Source organism: Sinocyclocheilus rhinocerous, unplaced genomic scaffold, assembly GCF_001515625.1.
Source record: "Sinocyclocheilus rhinocerous isolate Xijiao unplaced genomic scaffold, SAMN03320098_v1.1 scaffold919, whole genome shotgun sequence".
Taxonomy (NCBI): domain Eukaryota; kingdom Metazoa; phylum Chordata; class Actinopteri; order Cypriniformes; family Cyprinidae; genus Sinocyclocheilus; species Sinocyclocheilus rhinocerous.
In genome coordinates this window covers 724,314-740,721 of record NW_015637585.1, presented here as the reverse complement: position 1 = coordinate 740,721, position 16,408 = coordinate 724,314, and the positions used below count along the sequence as shown (strand labels likewise).

Here is a 16,408-nt window from a genome sequence, read left to right as displayed (position 1 = left end):
GGTATTACACACTTTGTAATTAACATCTGATGCATTTATAAATCAAAAATCACAATTGAAATAAAAAAAATGTTCCTGAGATTCAATATCTTTAACAACATGTACAAACATTCAAACAAACTAAACCACCAGGGTCCTAGAAATGCGGTCTTGAAACTGCAGCCTCCGCTATATTATCCAATTCGGTAGGTGGCGCTGTTACAAAATAATAGGGTCCTAGAACTGCGGTTCTGAAACTGTACCCTTCTCAGACAGACTGAACAACTGAACTGATCCTGAGCCAAAGAAATACTGGATTCTACCATTTTACTGCAAGGACTCACAGGTAGAGAGAGACATTCACAACAATTCGACAGCAGGTTAGTTTCGATTTCTCTGAACTGAAACATTTCCTGGTCTTTAAACACGTGCAAATGTGGCAGTCATATTACGAACACGACCACTAGATGGCAGTCTTATACAGAAACTCACTACAGTACAACGGTTAATGATACACGGAAATATTTTCATATTGTATATTAAAAATCTGTTGTTTATGTTGATTGTAACGCTCATACTCTTGTTTTCCCACAGGATCATCAAGTATCTGAAGCCTTTTACATTCTTTGTGAATGAGCGACCCTTTAAATGTGAGTTACATTTACATTTATGCATTTGGCATACACTTTGGCTCAAACTGGCTTGCATTGCATTCATGGTATACATTTTATCAGTTCAAACCCAGGGCCTTTGTGTCACTAGCACCATGATCTACTGTTACAACTACAGGAAAGCTGTTGCTCAGTGTTCTTGGTATTAGTTTTCTCTCAGTGAGACATACCAATAAGTGGTTGAGTGTTTAAGGTTCTGTAGTGCGTAGGGTTTGTATAATGTAGGCCAGTGCTTAAAGAATAAGACTGACCTTGCAGATCCTCATTCTCACTTGATAAAAGTAATGTTACAAATCATCTTTTATTTAAGTTTTAATTCCATTGAGTAAAAATGAAGTGCACTCCCTCTGTTTTGATAATGATAGTTAGAGGTCATTTGTTTATGTAAGGGTCGGGATATCCAGAAATTGCTGAAACCAAGAGAATAAGATTATGACAGACACAAATGGATGTAATGTTATTTAACACAGTTCATTTAAATACATTTATTTCAATTTAAAAGACAATTTCATACATAATAAGCATCATTGCATGTGATCAATAAAATCAGTAAATAAATCAATTAATACTGTATTGATAATATTTGGAGTAAACATAAGAATAAATGTCAAAATTCAAAATATGGTTATGATATCTTCAGAGTATCTTTTACTATAGTATTTGTAGAAAGTCTGTACTATTTATATTGTTAGATCACAGAGTGTCGCTTTTGAAAAGAAAAACATTAGTCCTGTGAAAAATTTGTTAGCCCAAAACCCAGCATAGAGAGGCTGAGTGAATGTGGTGTGGACTCTGTGAATGAGGGTCATTGTTTCAGAGATGCTGTAGAAGGACAGAGTTCCTGCACTGTGATCCACACACACTCCTATTCTAGAGGAGCTGGAGACTCTAGGGAGCTTAGTTTGTTTGTTATTGTGCCAGAATGAGCAGCTTGAGTCAGAGCAGTACAAACTCCAGGACTGATCATTACACCCAAACTCACACTCCTTTCCCCATCCCTTCCTGCTGATGCTCTTATATGACACTGATATACCCACCCAACCACTCCACTCCACCTCCCAGTAACAGCGTCCACACACTCTCTCTCTACACAACACCTGAGGAAGACCATCAAATCTGTCTGGATGATCAGCATATGGCTGTTCCTCACGAGTGTATTTAATCACTTCTCTTCAGCATTGACACACTATTTTCCTAATTAATGCTGTTCAGTTGCTTTGACACAATCTGTATTGTTAAAAGCGCTATATAAATAAAGGTGACTTGACTTGACTTGACACAACACCTGAGGAAGACCATCAAATCTGTCTGGATGATCAGCATATGGCTGTTCCTCACGAGTGTATTTAATCACTCTGTTCTCTTCAGCTGGTAACAGGTTTTTATTCACTGTATTTGGATCCAAAGTGAGCTGACAGGAATCTGATGACGATAAAACACATAATATGCATTTATCAAGTAATACATGACTTTCAAACATAAAAATAAAACACCAGAGGTTTATTACTTTATCCCCCGGTTTCACGGACCAGGCTTAAACCTAATCCCAGACTAAAATGCATGTCTGGGCTGTATCAACTAAAAGAAACTTGCACTAACTGATCTTAAAATATTTCAGTGACTTTATTTTGTCACAAGATGTACACCAGTAATCTTTTTTCTAAGGCACGTTTATAAAAAAATACTTATAAAACGGTTAGTTCCATTCCTCGATTCTGATTGGTCAGCAGCTGTGTTTTATTCACGATACAGCACGGCTATGACCGCTTCACCCAACGGTTCTGTGTATCACCAAAGTCCCTTTAAGGTATTCTATAGTGTTTGGTATCACTCTGAGTAACCCTTAGCAACATAAACATTCAATAATATAGCATTAAAACTGTTCCGTGTATTATGCATTTCGGCAAAATTAACTGTTTGTTATTTATTTAATGGAGTATGAGTGACCCCTGCTGGCGTTATGTTGCATCTTTCATTTACATTTACATTCACATTTAGTAAGTTTTATGCGAGCAGCTATTGGTAGCCAGTGCAAATTCATAAACAGAGGTGTGACGTGCATTTTTTTGTCTCATTAAAAATTTATCTTGCTGCCGCGTTCTGGATTAATTGTAAAGGTTTGATAGAACTGGCTGGAAGACCTGCCAAGAGAGATCTTTCATCTTTCATTTTAAGACCACGCCCTACCCCGCCTAACAAACGTTTCTCATGCGGAGATATGTTGATGTGTGTGCGTCTGTGTGGAAGCCCACAGTTTCCGAAGTAAGAAGGGAATATTACTGTATTTATTAGTTTTCTGTTTCAGGTATGGTTCTGTATGTCTATCTATGTCCATCAGTTTACATTGTAATGATGCTTGCAAACTCACGCCGTGCCGTGAATCGGTCTGTTTTAAACTAAAAGACAGATAACAGACGTTTTCTCATGCTGAGAGATAAGCAGATGTATGTGTGTGAGAAAATATCATATATGGTGTTAAAACAATAAATTACACAGCGGATGATAAGAGCTCCTATTCTCTGTTTTTATTTAAGCTCCATTAGATGAGGCATGTTCGGAACATTCTCTTGCCGTTTACTGTTGCTGTCAGGGACTACTTTTTTAGCGGAAGGACAGCATTTTTACGAACTTGCTTCAAAAAGGTAACATTTCATTAGATACATTTTTGGTTTTAATATTTTTTATTGTGTGGTAACCGTTTTATAAAAGCAATAAGGTACTCGAGGCCGTGCTGTATTGTGAATAAATCGTGGCTTTATTCACGATACAGCACGGCCTCGAGTACCTTATTGCTTACTTAAATGTTCTAATTGAACTATTGCCTAATCCTGGCTTAACCTAAACCCTGTCTGGGAAACCAGGCCTTAGGTTCACAACATCTGCCTCACTGTTATCAACATTATAACATCAACATGTTGGTGTTTCTGTATGTGTTTGAAGTTTACCAGCAGTAATTAGTTACATTTTTTTAATTGAAAAGTTGATTTACATTTTCTATTTATTTTCCCTTTCTTCTTAGCAGCTCTATCATAAAATGTCCAGTACAGTTGAGCCAAAGGTCATTTTAAGTAACATGTCTCTGCCAAAACAGGACCTAGCAGTGAGTGATTAACAGAAGAGACCAGATCAGGACATTCAACTAACCCAGTAAGTTAAACTAGCTATTATGTGATTATTCCTGATTTGAGTTAGTTAATTGTACTAAATTAACAGGTGTTTTTTAATGTTGAATCTTTGAATATTAGCGGTATAAATGTGCCTCATGTAAATCAAGACTGTTGTGTAGAGTTCAGCACAGTTAAGTCTGATTGATGAAATGTAATAAGAACTAAATCTGTCTCTTTATGTACATGTGTGATTATAGAGACTTACACTGGAGGAAGTCCTCACGGGTCTCGGGTTCAGAGGTGGGAATGATGTTGATGTTTCTCACTATGGAAACCAACTGACACTTTATAGTAAATATAGTAAAATAACAATTAATTGTAATTATAAAACTTTTTTTATTTACTTATGCATTCTTTCTACATGATATGATATATCTCAGGAAATGTAAAGCTCACCTCTACCAGATAACATTTCTATCTCCTCTCGGCAGAAATACTTTAGTTTCTCTCTCAGATTAAATACAGATTTTTCAACATCATCAAAAGAGAGACAAGAACTGACAGTGATGTTTGGTGAGTCTGTAGATCCAGGAGGGACAGAGAGAGACTGGAAACTCTACACAGACACAATAAAAACACCAGCTAAAGACACAGAAACATTTGATAGAAACACAATGTCTGTACAACATGCTCTTCCCTTCCTAAAGATCACTGTCCTGTTTGTCAGATCTCTGTTACCTGGAGGAAATGGATGTGATGGTCTGTGTGTGAAAGCTGCTCCAGCTCAGCGTCTCTCCTCCTCAGATCTTCAATCTCCTGCTCCAGTCGCTTCAGTTGTTCTTCAGCTCGACTCACTGCAGCCTTTTCCTGATCTCTGATCAGCTGTGTCACCTCAGAGCGGCTTCTCTCAATGGAGCGGATCAGCTCAGTAAAGATCCTCTCACTGTCCTCCACTGCTGTCTGTGCAGAGCGCTGTTAGGACACACAGAGAGAGAAGCATCAGAATCAGTCCATTCACTCAGCTCTTACTGCTGCCTCACACAGCCTGTTCCCCACAGTGGGCTTCAGTGGGACTGAAAGAGCTCCAGCACTGGCTCCTCACTGACTGACTGGAGGAGAGTCATAACTGAGTCTGAAACAGCTCTTCAGCAGCCAGCAGTTGTTCTTCTGCTCAAAACTCACCTTGTGGGACTCTACAGCCTCTCTCAGCTCCTCAAGCTCCTTCTGTCTCTCCTGGATTCTCTGCTGGTTTGTTCTCTGGGTCTCCTCCAGATGTCTCTATATAGTATAGTCAACATACAATTCATTAATCCTTGTAGAGAATGTCACAAAGAACAGTTTCAAAAAAGAGCAAATAAGTGGAGAAACTATATGATATGTCCCTAGTAAGAATTGTTAAAAAAATATATATCTTCAATTTTGTGCCTATTAAGTGATTATGAAGTGTCATTTATTATTTAGCATAACTGAGTTCATACCTGTTTCTCAGTCCTCTCTGCAGCAGCTGATACAGTGTTGTGGTTTTTGTGTTCATCCACCATACACATATAACATACACAGCTCTGGTCAGTACGACAGAAAATCTCCAGCAGTTTATCATGTTGAGGGCAGATCATCTCCTGTAGTCGTCCAGTGGCATTAGTTAATTTGTGTCGCTTTCCAGAGTGAAATTCTTCATGACGTTCAAAATGGGTTTGACAATAAGATTCCAGACACACCAGACAGGACTTGATGGCCTTGTTTTTGTCCCCAGTACAGATGTCACACTCCACATCTCCAGATCCAGAGTAACACTGAGCAGGACGAGCAGCTTGTAGCTTTATTTTCTCCACCACTTCATCCAGCATGGTGTTTTTACCTAAACCAGGTCTTGGAGTGAAGGTCTGTCTGCACTGAGGGCAGCTGTAGACTCTCTTCTGATCATCCTGATCCCAGTAACCTGTAATACAGCTCATACAGTAACTGTGTCCACAGGGAATGGTCACTGGATCCTTCAGTAGATCCAGACAGATTGAACAACTGAACTCATCCTGAGCCAAAGAAACACTGGATTCTGCCATTTTACTGCACGCACTCACAGGTATCTTAGAGAGACATTCACAAAAGTTCGACAGCAGTTTAGTTTCGATTTCTCGGAACTGAAACGTTTCCTGATTCTGAAACGAGAGCAAATGATGCCACCGAATTCTTCTTTGTTACCGAACACGTAAATATTAAAAACATCCGGTATTAAAATCACGGTACGTACGGCGCATGCGTTCTAAAGACAAGCATTACGTCCGGTGTTGTGTAATATTCGGTTCCCGTGAAAAACTGTTCCAATGGGCGGGGTTAGTACGAATATTCATAGATTCGTTCCGCGGTGGGCGTGGCCTTTTGAACTACAAACAAGCGAATGGAAAGGATTGTGTTGTCTGTTCTTCAGCTCTTGTGTTTGAATTGTTAAAAGGCTCTTGACAAAAAAAAAAAAAACACCAGATAACATTAAAAAATCTTTATTTGAACATGCAACGACATTTGAGTTTAATTGCAGTCACTGAAATTTATTCTGAAGAACAGACAACACAATCCTTTCCATTCGCTTGTTTGTAGTTCAAAAGGCCACGCCCACCGCGGAACGAATCTATGAATATTCGTACTAACCCCGCCCATTGGAACAGTTTTTCACGGGAACCGAATATTACGCAACACCGGCGCGTGCATGATGTCGAAATGCACGATGTCACCGCGCTACAGTCTGCAGCGAGGAGTACTTGGGCAAATGTGTGCCTCATAAGATTATTAGAGATCTAGATCAGATTCTTTTTAACTTTATCTGGAGAAAAAAAAACACATTATTAAAAAAAAAAAAAGAAGAAGAAGTAATTTGTAATCCTAAAGAGCAAGGGGGACTTGAGGTCTTAGATTATAATATGACACTTTCAAAATTAAATGGTTAATAGAGTTTATGAAGAATAGAGAAAGTCATTGAAATTGGTTAATTATATATTTAATACTCTTGACCATTTCAAGTCTTGAGTTTTATGTGAATTTCTAAAACTCGGCTGCCAAATGTATATATTTTTTGCAAAATCCCGCGATAGGATAGATTATCTCGTGAGAGAGCGTTGACGCATTTTCCCGAAATGAAGTGTTTAATCAAGCAACATGTGAAGAATAGATGGCAGAAATATTGGGAAGAAGAAAGAACAGGGAGATGGTTTTATAGCATTCAAAGAATTGTTTGTAAGTACAGAGTAACAGGAAGAAATAGACATGAGGAAACTATAATACTCAAGGCCATAAACAACTTTCACAAACTCTAAAAACATTTACACGTGTTAACCTTTATCCAGTATTTTTGTTGTTTACTTGTTTGATTTATGGCTGTTTAACAATAATGCAAGACTGTTATAAAAAAATAGTTATAAAAAAATAGTACTGCCACAGCTCACATGAATCTCACTCCTGGAAGAGCTGGTGTTTGTGAACCAAGAAAATGAGTAAACATTTTGAATTTTTTTGTTTAGTTGAAAGACTATAAAAATAGTTACGTATGTATTCACTGTGCTCCCTTACTTCTGTTATTTTCTTGTTTGATTAATGGCTGCTTAGCATTAATGTAAAAATGTTAGAGAAAATGCCATTGCCATAGACTCAGACTTAACCACATTCTACTATTTATATTTTCTTGTTTGAATAGTAGCTGTTTAACAAATGGAATAATTTTTTTTTTTAAATGTAGTATTCACAATAAAATGTGGTAAATTAGAACACTCTTCTTTTTACTTTAGTCCACAAATGTATTATTGTTTGTGATACACGTGATTAAAACGTTTTATAGACGTTCAGGTCTGACTGGACCAATTTTGGACCTTTTTAGAACATTGGTCAAATTCAGATGTGCCTTTCACGATGTTGCACAATGGGTGTGTGATTATTTTATATGCAGGCTTATACTTAAATTATGCAGCAACACATCTTATAAACATCCAGAAGATGACACATTTAGGCGTGCAGAAAAGACGTGTAATTCACGGACAGAAGACGTCGGTTCAATTTTCATTTTGGATATATATTTTCAACCATGACGGGACGTGTCGGAGGGACGTCTTTTCAACGGTCATTAAACGTCCAAATGTTTGCTGGGGGGTTACATCTGAATATTTTCGCATACAGATTTGATTGATTTCTTTCCTAAATTGCATTGGCTGCTATAAAATATGAGACACCGATGTTTCAGGAGTTTAGGACACAGAGCAGGACACGTGTTTATATAATAACTGTTTTATCTCTTATTTGGTTTTAGGTATATGCTTTATTTTTTAAGATTACGTTTTTTTCCAAGGCATAGATGTCAGTGTTTCCTGTCATAGCTATGCAAGGATTTGACTTCAAAAACTGTAAACTATATCTCGTTATGATTTTAAATATGTAGGCTATCTAACCTCAGAATGAACTCAGAGTAAAATTAAAAAAAAAAGGTGCTAAAGTGTTTTGGTGTTGGTAGCACTTTAAAATTAAATTAGCCTATAATCTTAATTCAAGTAAAGGATTTTGAAAGTCTGACATTAATCAGTGTTACTACTGTAAGGTTAAACCCTGCCTGCTTTAAATGTTTCAAAATGATTAACAGTTGAAAACATTAGTTAGAAATTTAGAAAAGTAATTAGTTATATTACTTCAATAAAGTAATAGAAATAGTTACACTACTTATTACATTTTAAACATGGTAACTTGTAATCTGTAACCTATTACATTTCCAAAGTAACCTTCCCAACACTGGATATAGATATACAAATAAGTTGAGTGTTTATGGTTCTGTAGCGCTTAGGGTTTGTATAATGTAGGCCAGTGCTTAAAGAAAGAGACTGACCTTGCAGATCCTCATTCTCACTCAATAAAAGTAGCCTAATGTTAAATCATTTTTAATTTAAGTTTTAATTCCATTTGCACTCCATCTGTTTTAATAATGATAATTAGAGGTCATTTGTTTATGTAAGGGTCGGGATATCCAGAAATTGCTGAAACCAAGAGAATAAGATTATGACACACAAATGGATGTGACGCTATTTATCACAATGAATTTTAATGCATTTGTTTCCATTTAAAAGACAATTTCATAAATTACAAATAATAATCATCATTGCAAGTGATCAATAAAATCAGTGAATAAATCAATTAATATTGTATTGATAATATTTGGAGTAAACATAAGAAAAAATGTCAAAATTCAAAACATGTTTTTGATGTATTTTCAGAAATAATAGGTTTGCCAATAGACCCATCTCCTTTTATTGCTATATTTGGTGTTTCAGCACAAAACATTAGCATAAGTAGCAATGATTGTCAAATGTTGGCCTTTTGCACACTACTTGCCAGAAGATTAAAGGGGTCATATGATGCTTTGTAAAAGATCATTATTTTGTGTATTTGGTGTAACAGAATATGTTGACATGCTTTAATGTTCAAAAAACACATTATTTAGCCGTTTTAGGGGGGCGTGGCAGAGTCTTAACTTTGATAAAGAATATCTCTTTGGATTTGAGACTTTAATCTTTGCAACTTCAGGGATCTTATCTATGCACAATCAGCTTGTAACACTCCAAAGAGAAAGGAAAACTTGAAATCGCATCATATGACCCCTTTAATACTGCTTAAATGGAAAGACCCCCCTCCCCCCTACTTTCCTTCATTTGATTAAAAAGATCATGCTCTCTAGAAACTCTCTTCAAGGGTCTACAGAGAAATTCTATGCAATCTGGCAACCTTTCTTGTCATTTTAAAAAAAATTAATGTAGGGAATACAATCCCAAAATATTTATTTGTAGAAAGTCTGTACCATTTATATTGTTAGATCACAGAGTGTCACTTTTGAAAAGAAAAACATTAGTCCTGTGAAAAATTTGTTAGCCCAAAATCCAGCATAGAGAGGCTGAGTGAATGTGGTGTGGACTCTGTGAATGAGGGTCATTGTGTCAGAGACGCTGTAGAAGGACAGAGTTCCTGCACCGTGATCCACACACACTCCTATTCTAGAGGAGCTGGAGACTCTAGGGAGCTTAGTTTGTTTGTTATTGTGCCAGAATGAGCAGCTTGAGTCAGAGCAGTACAAACTCCAGGACTGATCATTACACCCAAACTCACACTCCTTTCCCCATCCCTTCCTGCTGATGCTCTTATATGACACTGATATACCCACCCAACCACTCCACTCCCCCTCCCAGTAACAGCGTCCACACACTCTCTCTCTACACAACACCTGAGGAAGACCATCAAATCTGTCTGGATGATCAGCATATGGCTGTTCCTCACGAGTGTATTTAATCACTCTGTTCTCTTCAGCTGGTAACAGGTTTTTATTCACTGTATTTGGATCCAAAGTGAGCTGACGGGAATCTGATAAAGATAAAACACACAATATGCATCTATCAAGTAATACATGACTTTCAAATGTAAAAATAAAACACCAGAGGTTTATTACATTTAGTTCACAACAGCTGCCCCACTGTTATCATCATCAAAGTATCAACATGTTGGTGTGTCTGTGTGTGTTTGGAGTTGACCAGCAGAAATTATTCAGTTTTTTTAATTGAAAATTTGATTCACGTTTTCTATTTATTTTCCCTTTCTTTTTAGCAGGTCTATCACAAAATGTACAGTTGAGCCAAAGGTCAGTTTTAAGTAACGTCTTCCAAAACAGGACCTATTTAACAGAAGGAGTGATTGACAGAAGTGACCAGATCAGAACATTCAACTAACCCAGTAAGTTAAACTAGCTATTATGTGATTATTCCTGATTTGAGTTAGTTAATTGTACTAAATTAACAGGTGTTTTTTAATGTTGAATCTTTGAATATTAGCGGTATAAATGTGCCTCATGTAAATCAAGACTGTTGTGTAGAGTTCAGCACAGTTAAGTCTGATTGATGAAATGTAATAAGAACTAAATCTGTCTCTTTATGTACATGTATGATTATAGAGACTTACACTGGAGGAAGTCCTCACGGGTCTCGGGTTCAGAGGTGGGAATGATGTTGATGTTTCTCACTATGGAAACCAACAGACACTTTATAATAAATATAGTAAAATAACAATTAATTGTAATTATAAAACTTTTTTTTTTTTTTTACATATGCATTCTGTCTACATAATATCATATGGTATATCTCAGGAAATGTAAAGCTCACCTCTACCAGATAACATTTCTATCTCCTCTCGGCAGAAATACTTTAGTTTCTCTCTCAGATTAAATACAGATTTTTCAACATCATCAAAAGAGAGACAAGAACTGACAGTGATGTTTGGTGAGTCTGTAGATCCAGGAGGGACAGAGAGAGACTGGAAACTCTACACAGACACAATAAAAACACCAGCTAAAGACACAGAAACATTTGATAGAAACACAATGTCTGTACAACATGCTCTTCCCTTCCTAAAGATCACTGTCCTGTTTATCAGATCTCTGTTACCTGGAGGAAATGGATGTGATGGTCTGTGTGTGAAAGCTGCTCCAGCTCAGCGTCTCTCCTCCTCAGATCTTCAATCTCCTGCTCCAGTTGCTCCAGTTGTCCTTCAGCTCGACTCACTGCAGCATTTTCCTGATCTCTGATCAGCTGTGTCACCTCAGAGCGGCTTCTCTCAATGGAGCGGATCAGATCAGTAAAGATCCTCTCACTGTCCTCCACTGCTGTCTGTGCAGAGCGCTGTTAGGACACACAGAGAGAGAAGCATCAGAATCAGTCCATTCACTCAGCTCTTACTGCTACCTCACACAGCCTGTTCCCCACAGTGGGCTTCAGTGGGACTGAAAGAGCTCCAGCACTGGCTCCTCACTGACTGACTGGAGGAGAGTCATAACTGAGTCTGAAACAGCTCTTCAGCAGCCAGCAGTTGTTCTTCTGCTCAAAACTCACCTTGTGAGACTCTACAGCCTCTCTCAGCTCCTCAAGCTCCTTCTGTCTCTCCTGGATTCTCTGCTGGTTTGTTCTCTGGGTCTCCTCCAGATGTCTCTATATAGTATAGTCAACATACAATTCATTAATCCTTGTAGAGAATGTCACAAAGAACAGTTTCAAAAAAGAGCAAATAAGTGGAGAAACTATTATCTGTCCCTATTAAAAACTATTATGAAGAGACATTTATTATTCAGCATAACTGAGTTCATACCTGTTTCTCAGTCCTCTCTGCAGCAGCTGATACAGTGTTGTGGTTTTTGTGTTCATCCACCATACACATATAACATACACAGCTCTGGTCAGTACAACAGAAAATCTCCAGCAGTTTATCGTGTTGAGGGCAGATCATCTCCTGTAGTCGTGTAGTGGCATCAGTCATTTTGTGTCGCTTTCCAGAGTGAAATTCTTCATGACGTTCAAAATGGGTTTGACAATAAGATTCCAGACACACCAGACAGGACTTGATGGCTTTATTTTTGTCCCCAGTACAGACATCACACTCCATATCTCCAGATCCAGAGTAACACTGAGCAGGAAGAGCAGCTTGTAGTTTTGTCTTCTTGAGTTTCGCCAGCACTTCAGCCAGCATGGTGTTTTTACCTAAACCAGGTCTTGGAGTGAAGGTCTGTCTGCACTGAGGGCAGCTGTAGACTCTCTTCTGATCATCCTGATCCCAGTAGTCTATAATGCAGCTCATACAGTAACTGTGTCCACAGGTCAGGGCCACTGCGTCTTTCAGTAGATTCAGACAGACTGAACAGTTAAACTCATGCTGAGCCCCTGAAATGCTGGGTTCTGCCATTTTACTGAATACAGATACATACAGCAGCTCAACAACTGTCTAGACCATAGAAATAGAAGCAGTAAAACACAAATAAAAGCATAACATAAGCCTGTTGAAGTTCACTTCAAGATTGAGCAGGAACTCAAAAAGATGGTAATAAACCAACCTAAAGCTAGGAGTGGTTAGACTAAAGTGCACACATGAAGATATATTTGAGTGACCTTTGCTCCCTCATATTATTGCAAACACCCTCTCAAAGTTCATTTATATAATTAATGGTACAGTTTCTTGTTCCTGGTGAAGTTTTCAGTGCCTTTTAAATTTAACGTACTATTCCTTCAGATTGGAATCTCACTTTACCTTGGTGAAATACTCTGTGAAGTTCACTTTACTATGCACTTGCACCTAAAAAGAATACATGCAATGGACATCTCCGTTCATTCCTCATAATTACACTAAAACATCATTAAAGGGTTAAACAGAGTCATCAAAATGATCATCAAAATCTACCATTACTACTAAAAACTTTATTCTTTAATCTTTTAATCTTTATTGAAACTACAATTAGGACAGAACAAACTTTGATGTTGGCTTGCCAAAGCCAAAACCATAACCATGTGTATATTATATTCAGATTTAGTGGTTTTAACATGCCAATAGAAGGCAACACATAACCATTGGAGACCCACAGTGACAATTACAGCAGTGTTTCCTCTAGGATTTTTTCCATCTGTGGTGGCAGGACTACTTCCCATAGACCACGCCCCCTCCCCACCCAAGAATCACATGCACTCAGAATTTAATTTATTTTTACTAAAAAAGACAAGTAAATAGTAAATAATAAAATAAGAACAAATAAATTAATGACAGTCAATAGCACAAACAAAAACAAGAAGATACAAATTAAATTAACAGTACTTTTTTTCAGTTAGGTCTAACTATAATATATAGTTACTGAATTACTACAGAAACTGAATAATCTATTCAACTGTAAAATAACACTGGATAGTCTTCACTGTAGCACTGCAGCAGGTTTATTTAGGCTGCTGCCTCTTTAAGACCTCATGCACGGATCTAATGTACTGTTACACAGGGCTCTACGCTTTTATTATTCAGCATAACTGAGTTCATACCTGTTTCTCAGTCCTCTCTGCAGCAGCTGATACAGTGTTGTGGTTTTTGTGTTCATCCACCATACACATATAACATACACAGCTCTGGTCAGTACGACAGAAAATCTCCAGCAGTTTGTCATGTTGAGGGCAGATCATCTCCTGTAGTCGTGTAGTGGCATCAGTCATTTTGTGTCGCTTTCCAGAGTGAAATTCTTCATGACGTTCAAAATGGGTTTGACAATAAGATTCCAGACACACCAGACAGGACTTGATGGCTTTATTTTTGTCCCCAGTACAGACATCACACTCCATATCTCCAGATCCAGAGTAACACTGAGCAGGAAGAGCAGCTTGTAGTTTTGTCTTCTTGAGTTTCGCCAGCACTTCAGCCAGCATGGTGTTTTTACCTAAACCAGGTCTTGGAGTGAAGGTCTGTCTGCACTGAGGGCAGCTGTAGACTCTCTTCTGATCATCCTGATCCCAGTAGTCTATAATGCAGCTCATACAGTAACTGTGTCCACAGGTCAGGGCCACTGCGTCTTTCAGTAGATTCAGACAGACTGAACAGTTAAACTCATGCTGAGCCCCTGAAATGCTGGGTTCTGCCATTTTACTGAATACAGATACATACAGCAGCTCAACAACTGTCTAGACCATAGAAATAGAAGCAGTAAAACACAAATAAAAGCATAACATAAGCCTGTTGAAGTTCACTTCAAGATTGAGCAGGAACTCAAAAAGATGGTAATAAACCAACCTAAAGCTAGGAGTGGTTAGACTAAAGTGCACACATGAAGATATATTTGAGTGACCTTTGCTCCCTCATATTATTGCAAACACCCTCTCAAAGTTCATTTATATAATTAATGGTACAGTTTCTTGTTCCTGGTGAAGTTTTCAGTGCCTTTTAAATTTAACGTACTATTCCTTCAGATTGGAATCTCACTTTACCTTGGTGAAATACTCTGTGAAGTTCACTTTACTATGCACTTGCACCTAAAAAGAATACATGCAATGGACATCTCCGTTCATTCCTCATAATTACACTAAAACATCATTAAAGGGTTAAACAGAGTCATCAAAATGATCATCAAAATCTACCATTACTACTAAAAACTTTATTCTTTAATCTTTTAATCTTTATTGAAACTACAATTAGGACAGGACAAACTTTGATGTTGGCTTGCCAAAGCCAAAACCATAACCATGTGTATATTATATTCAGATTTAGTGGTTTTAACATGCCAATAGAAGGCAACACATAACCATTGGAGACCCACAGTGACAATTACAGCAGTGTTTCCTCTAGGATTTTTTCCATCTGTGGTGGCAGGACTACTTCCCATAGACCACGCCCCCTCCCCACCCAAGAATCACATGCACTCAGAATTTAATTTATTTTTACTAAAAAAGACAAGTAAATAGTAAATAATAAAATAAGAACAAATAAATTAATGACAGTCAATAGCACAAACAAAAACAAGAAGATACAAATTAAATTAACAGTACTTTTTTTCAGTTAGGTCTAACTATAATATATAGTTACTGAATTACTACAGAAACTGAATAATCTATTCAACTGTAAAATAACACTGGATAGTCTTCACTGTAGCACTGCAGCAGGTTTATTTAGGCTGCTGCCTCTTTAAGACCTCATGCACGGATCTAATGTACTGTTACACAGGGCTCTACGCTTACTTTTCTTTTTAGGAGCACTTGTCCTCCTAATTAAAAAAAAATGTGGGAGCACCTTCTGATCAATAATCAAAAATTCTGATAAAAAAAATTAGCCTTCCTAATATGAGGTGATATTTGACTCCTTAAAGTGATTTACAGGGGCATTTTCTTTTTACCTTTGTAATGGCATTTTTCTAATTCAAATTCAAATTTGTCAAATTCAAACATTTATATTTATAAGCTTTTAAAAAAAATTCAAATTAAAACAATATAATAAGACGTAGAATAAGGTAAGTTACCATCATATGAAATTAGTATTAATAAAAACATTTTGTACTACAGAGATGGCACAGAAGAACACAAAAGTGGCTTGTAGGTACTTGTCCTCCTAATTAAAAAAAAATGTGGGAGCACCTTCTGATCAATAATCAAAAATTCTGATAAAAAAAATTAGCCTTCCTAATATGAGGTGATATTTGACTCCTTAAAGTGATTTACAGGGGCATTTTCTTTTTACCTTTGTAATGGCATTTTTCTAATTCAAATTCAAATTTGTCAAATTCAAACATTTATATTTATAAGCTTTTAAAAAAAATTCAAATTAAAACAATATAATAAGACGTAGAATAAGGTAAGTTACCATCATATGAAATTTGTATTAATAAAAACATTTTGTACTACAGAGATGGCACAGTAGAACACAAAAGTGGCTTGTAGGTAGATTTTCAGACATTGAATGAGGCTCAGAGGTATGGAAGAATATTCAGGGCAATTTTCAAAAGGAATTGCAAATTGTATTTTCAATTGCGTTTTCCATATGTGGACGCATAAATTGTGACATAATCCAAATGCAATTGCAAATCTTGCATCACCGTTTGCATTTTCACTTTCGCGAACGCACAGACTGCCACATTTCAAATGAAAAAGCAAAGTCCATTTACATTTACATTTACATTTAGTCATTTTGCAGACGCTTTTATCCAAAGCGACTTACAATTGGGGAATACATAAAGCGATTCTTCTTAAAGAGGCAAACAGACACAGGAAGTGCTTGAAATACCAAGTTTTAGGCATTGTTCAAAAAAGGACATGCTAGAAAAGGGAAGGAATAAATAAAGAGAAAGAAAAAGTTTTTTTT

The 16,408-nt window shown here is 37.0% G+C and overlaps 3 protein-coding genes and 1 pseudogene across 5 annotated transcripts; all 4 read right to left on the bottom strand.

Moving 5' to 3' along the window:
* Nucleotides 1–447, bottom strand: part of LOC107749135 (E3 ubiquitin/ISG15 ligase TRIM25-like) — a 3,191-nt pseudogene extending 2,744 nt beyond the window's left edge.
* Nucleotides 448–1,240: 793 nt separating this feature from the next.
* Nucleotides 1,241–6,177, bottom strand: LOC107749120 (E3 ubiquitin/ISG15 ligase TRIM25-like). 3 transcript variants are annotated; one of them, XM_016564205.1, is made up of 7 exons: nucleotides 5,236–6,177; nucleotides 4,940–5,035; nucleotides 4,496–4,729; nucleotides 4,214–4,373; nucleotides 4,023–4,082; nucleotides 1,936–2,072; nucleotides 1,241–1,747 (listed from the first exon to the last, which is right to left on the bottom strand). In XM_016564205.1, the coding sequence occupies exons 1-7, from the start codon at nucleotides 5,815–5,817 to the stop codon at nucleotides 1,331–1,333; spliced, it is 1,686 nt and encodes a 561-aa protein (XP_016419691.1). In that variant the 5' UTR covers nucleotides 5,818–6,177; the 3' UTR covers nucleotides 1,241–1,330. The 3 variants fall into 3 exon arrangements, with proteins under 3 accessions (XP_016419691.1, XP_016419692.1, XP_016419693.1); XM_016564206.1 differs by lacking the exon at nucleotides 1,241–1,747 and having other exon boundaries at nucleotides 2,004–2,072; nucleotides 4,023–4,101; XM_016564207.1 differs by lacking the exon at nucleotides 1,241–1,747 and having other exon boundaries at nucleotides 2,004–2,072; nucleotides 4,023–4,095.
* Nucleotides 6,178–9,581: 3,404 nt separating this feature from the next.
* LOC107749191 (tripartite motif-containing protein 16-like) lies at nucleotides 9,582–14,202 on the bottom strand. Its single transcript, XM_016564291.1, has 6 exons — nucleotides 13,612–14,202; nucleotides 11,653–11,748; nucleotides 11,209–11,442; nucleotides 10,927–11,086; nucleotides 10,727–10,786; nucleotides 9,582–10,135 (listed from the first exon to the last, which is right to left on the bottom strand). The coding sequence occupies exons 1-6, from the start codon at nucleotides 14,200–14,202 to the stop codon at nucleotides 9,582–9,584; spliced, it is 1,695 nt and encodes a 564-aa protein (XP_016419777.1).
* Nucleotides 11,900–12,496, bottom strand: LOC107749157 (E3 ubiquitin/ISG15 ligase TRIM25-like). Its single transcript, XM_016564263.1, has one exon. It carries the CDS (start codon nucleotides 12,494–12,496, stop codon nucleotides 11,900–11,902), a length of 597 nt encoding a protein of 198 aa, XP_016419749.1.
* Nucleotides 14,203–16,408: the final 2,206 nt, after the last annotated feature.

Excerpts from the sequence above, each read along its gene's own strand:
- LOC107749191 (XM_016564291.1), bottom strand. The coding sequence starts at position 14,202 with ATGGCAGAACCCAGCATTTCAGGGGCTCAGCATGAGTTTAACTGTTCA. Across the intron at positions 11,749-13,611 it reads CAGAGAGGACTGAGAAACAG|AGACATCTGGAGGAGACCCA; the intron begins GTATGAACTCAG and ends TATACTATATAG. Across the intron at positions 11,087-11,208 it reads ATCACATCCATTTCCTCCAG|AGTTTCCAGTCTCTCTCTGT; the intron begins GTAACAGAGATC and ends GTGTCTGTGTAG.
- LOC107749157 (XM_016564263.1), bottom strand. The coding sequence starts at position 12,496 with ATGGCAGAACCCAGCATTTCAGGGGCTCAGCATGAGTTTAACTGTTCA.
- LOC107749120 (XM_016564205.1), bottom strand. The coding sequence starts at position 5,817 with ATGGCAGAATCCAGTGTTTCTTTGGCTCAGGATGAGTTCAGTTGTTCA. Across the intron at positions 5,036-5,235 it reads CAGAGAGGACTGAGAAACAG|AGACATCTGGAGGAGACCCA; the intron begins GTATGAACTCAG and ends TATACTATATAG. Across the intron at positions 4,730-4,939 it reads AGGCTGTAGAGTCCCACAAG|CGCTCTGCACAGACAGCAGT; the intron begins GTGAGTTTTGAG and ends GTGTCCTAACAG.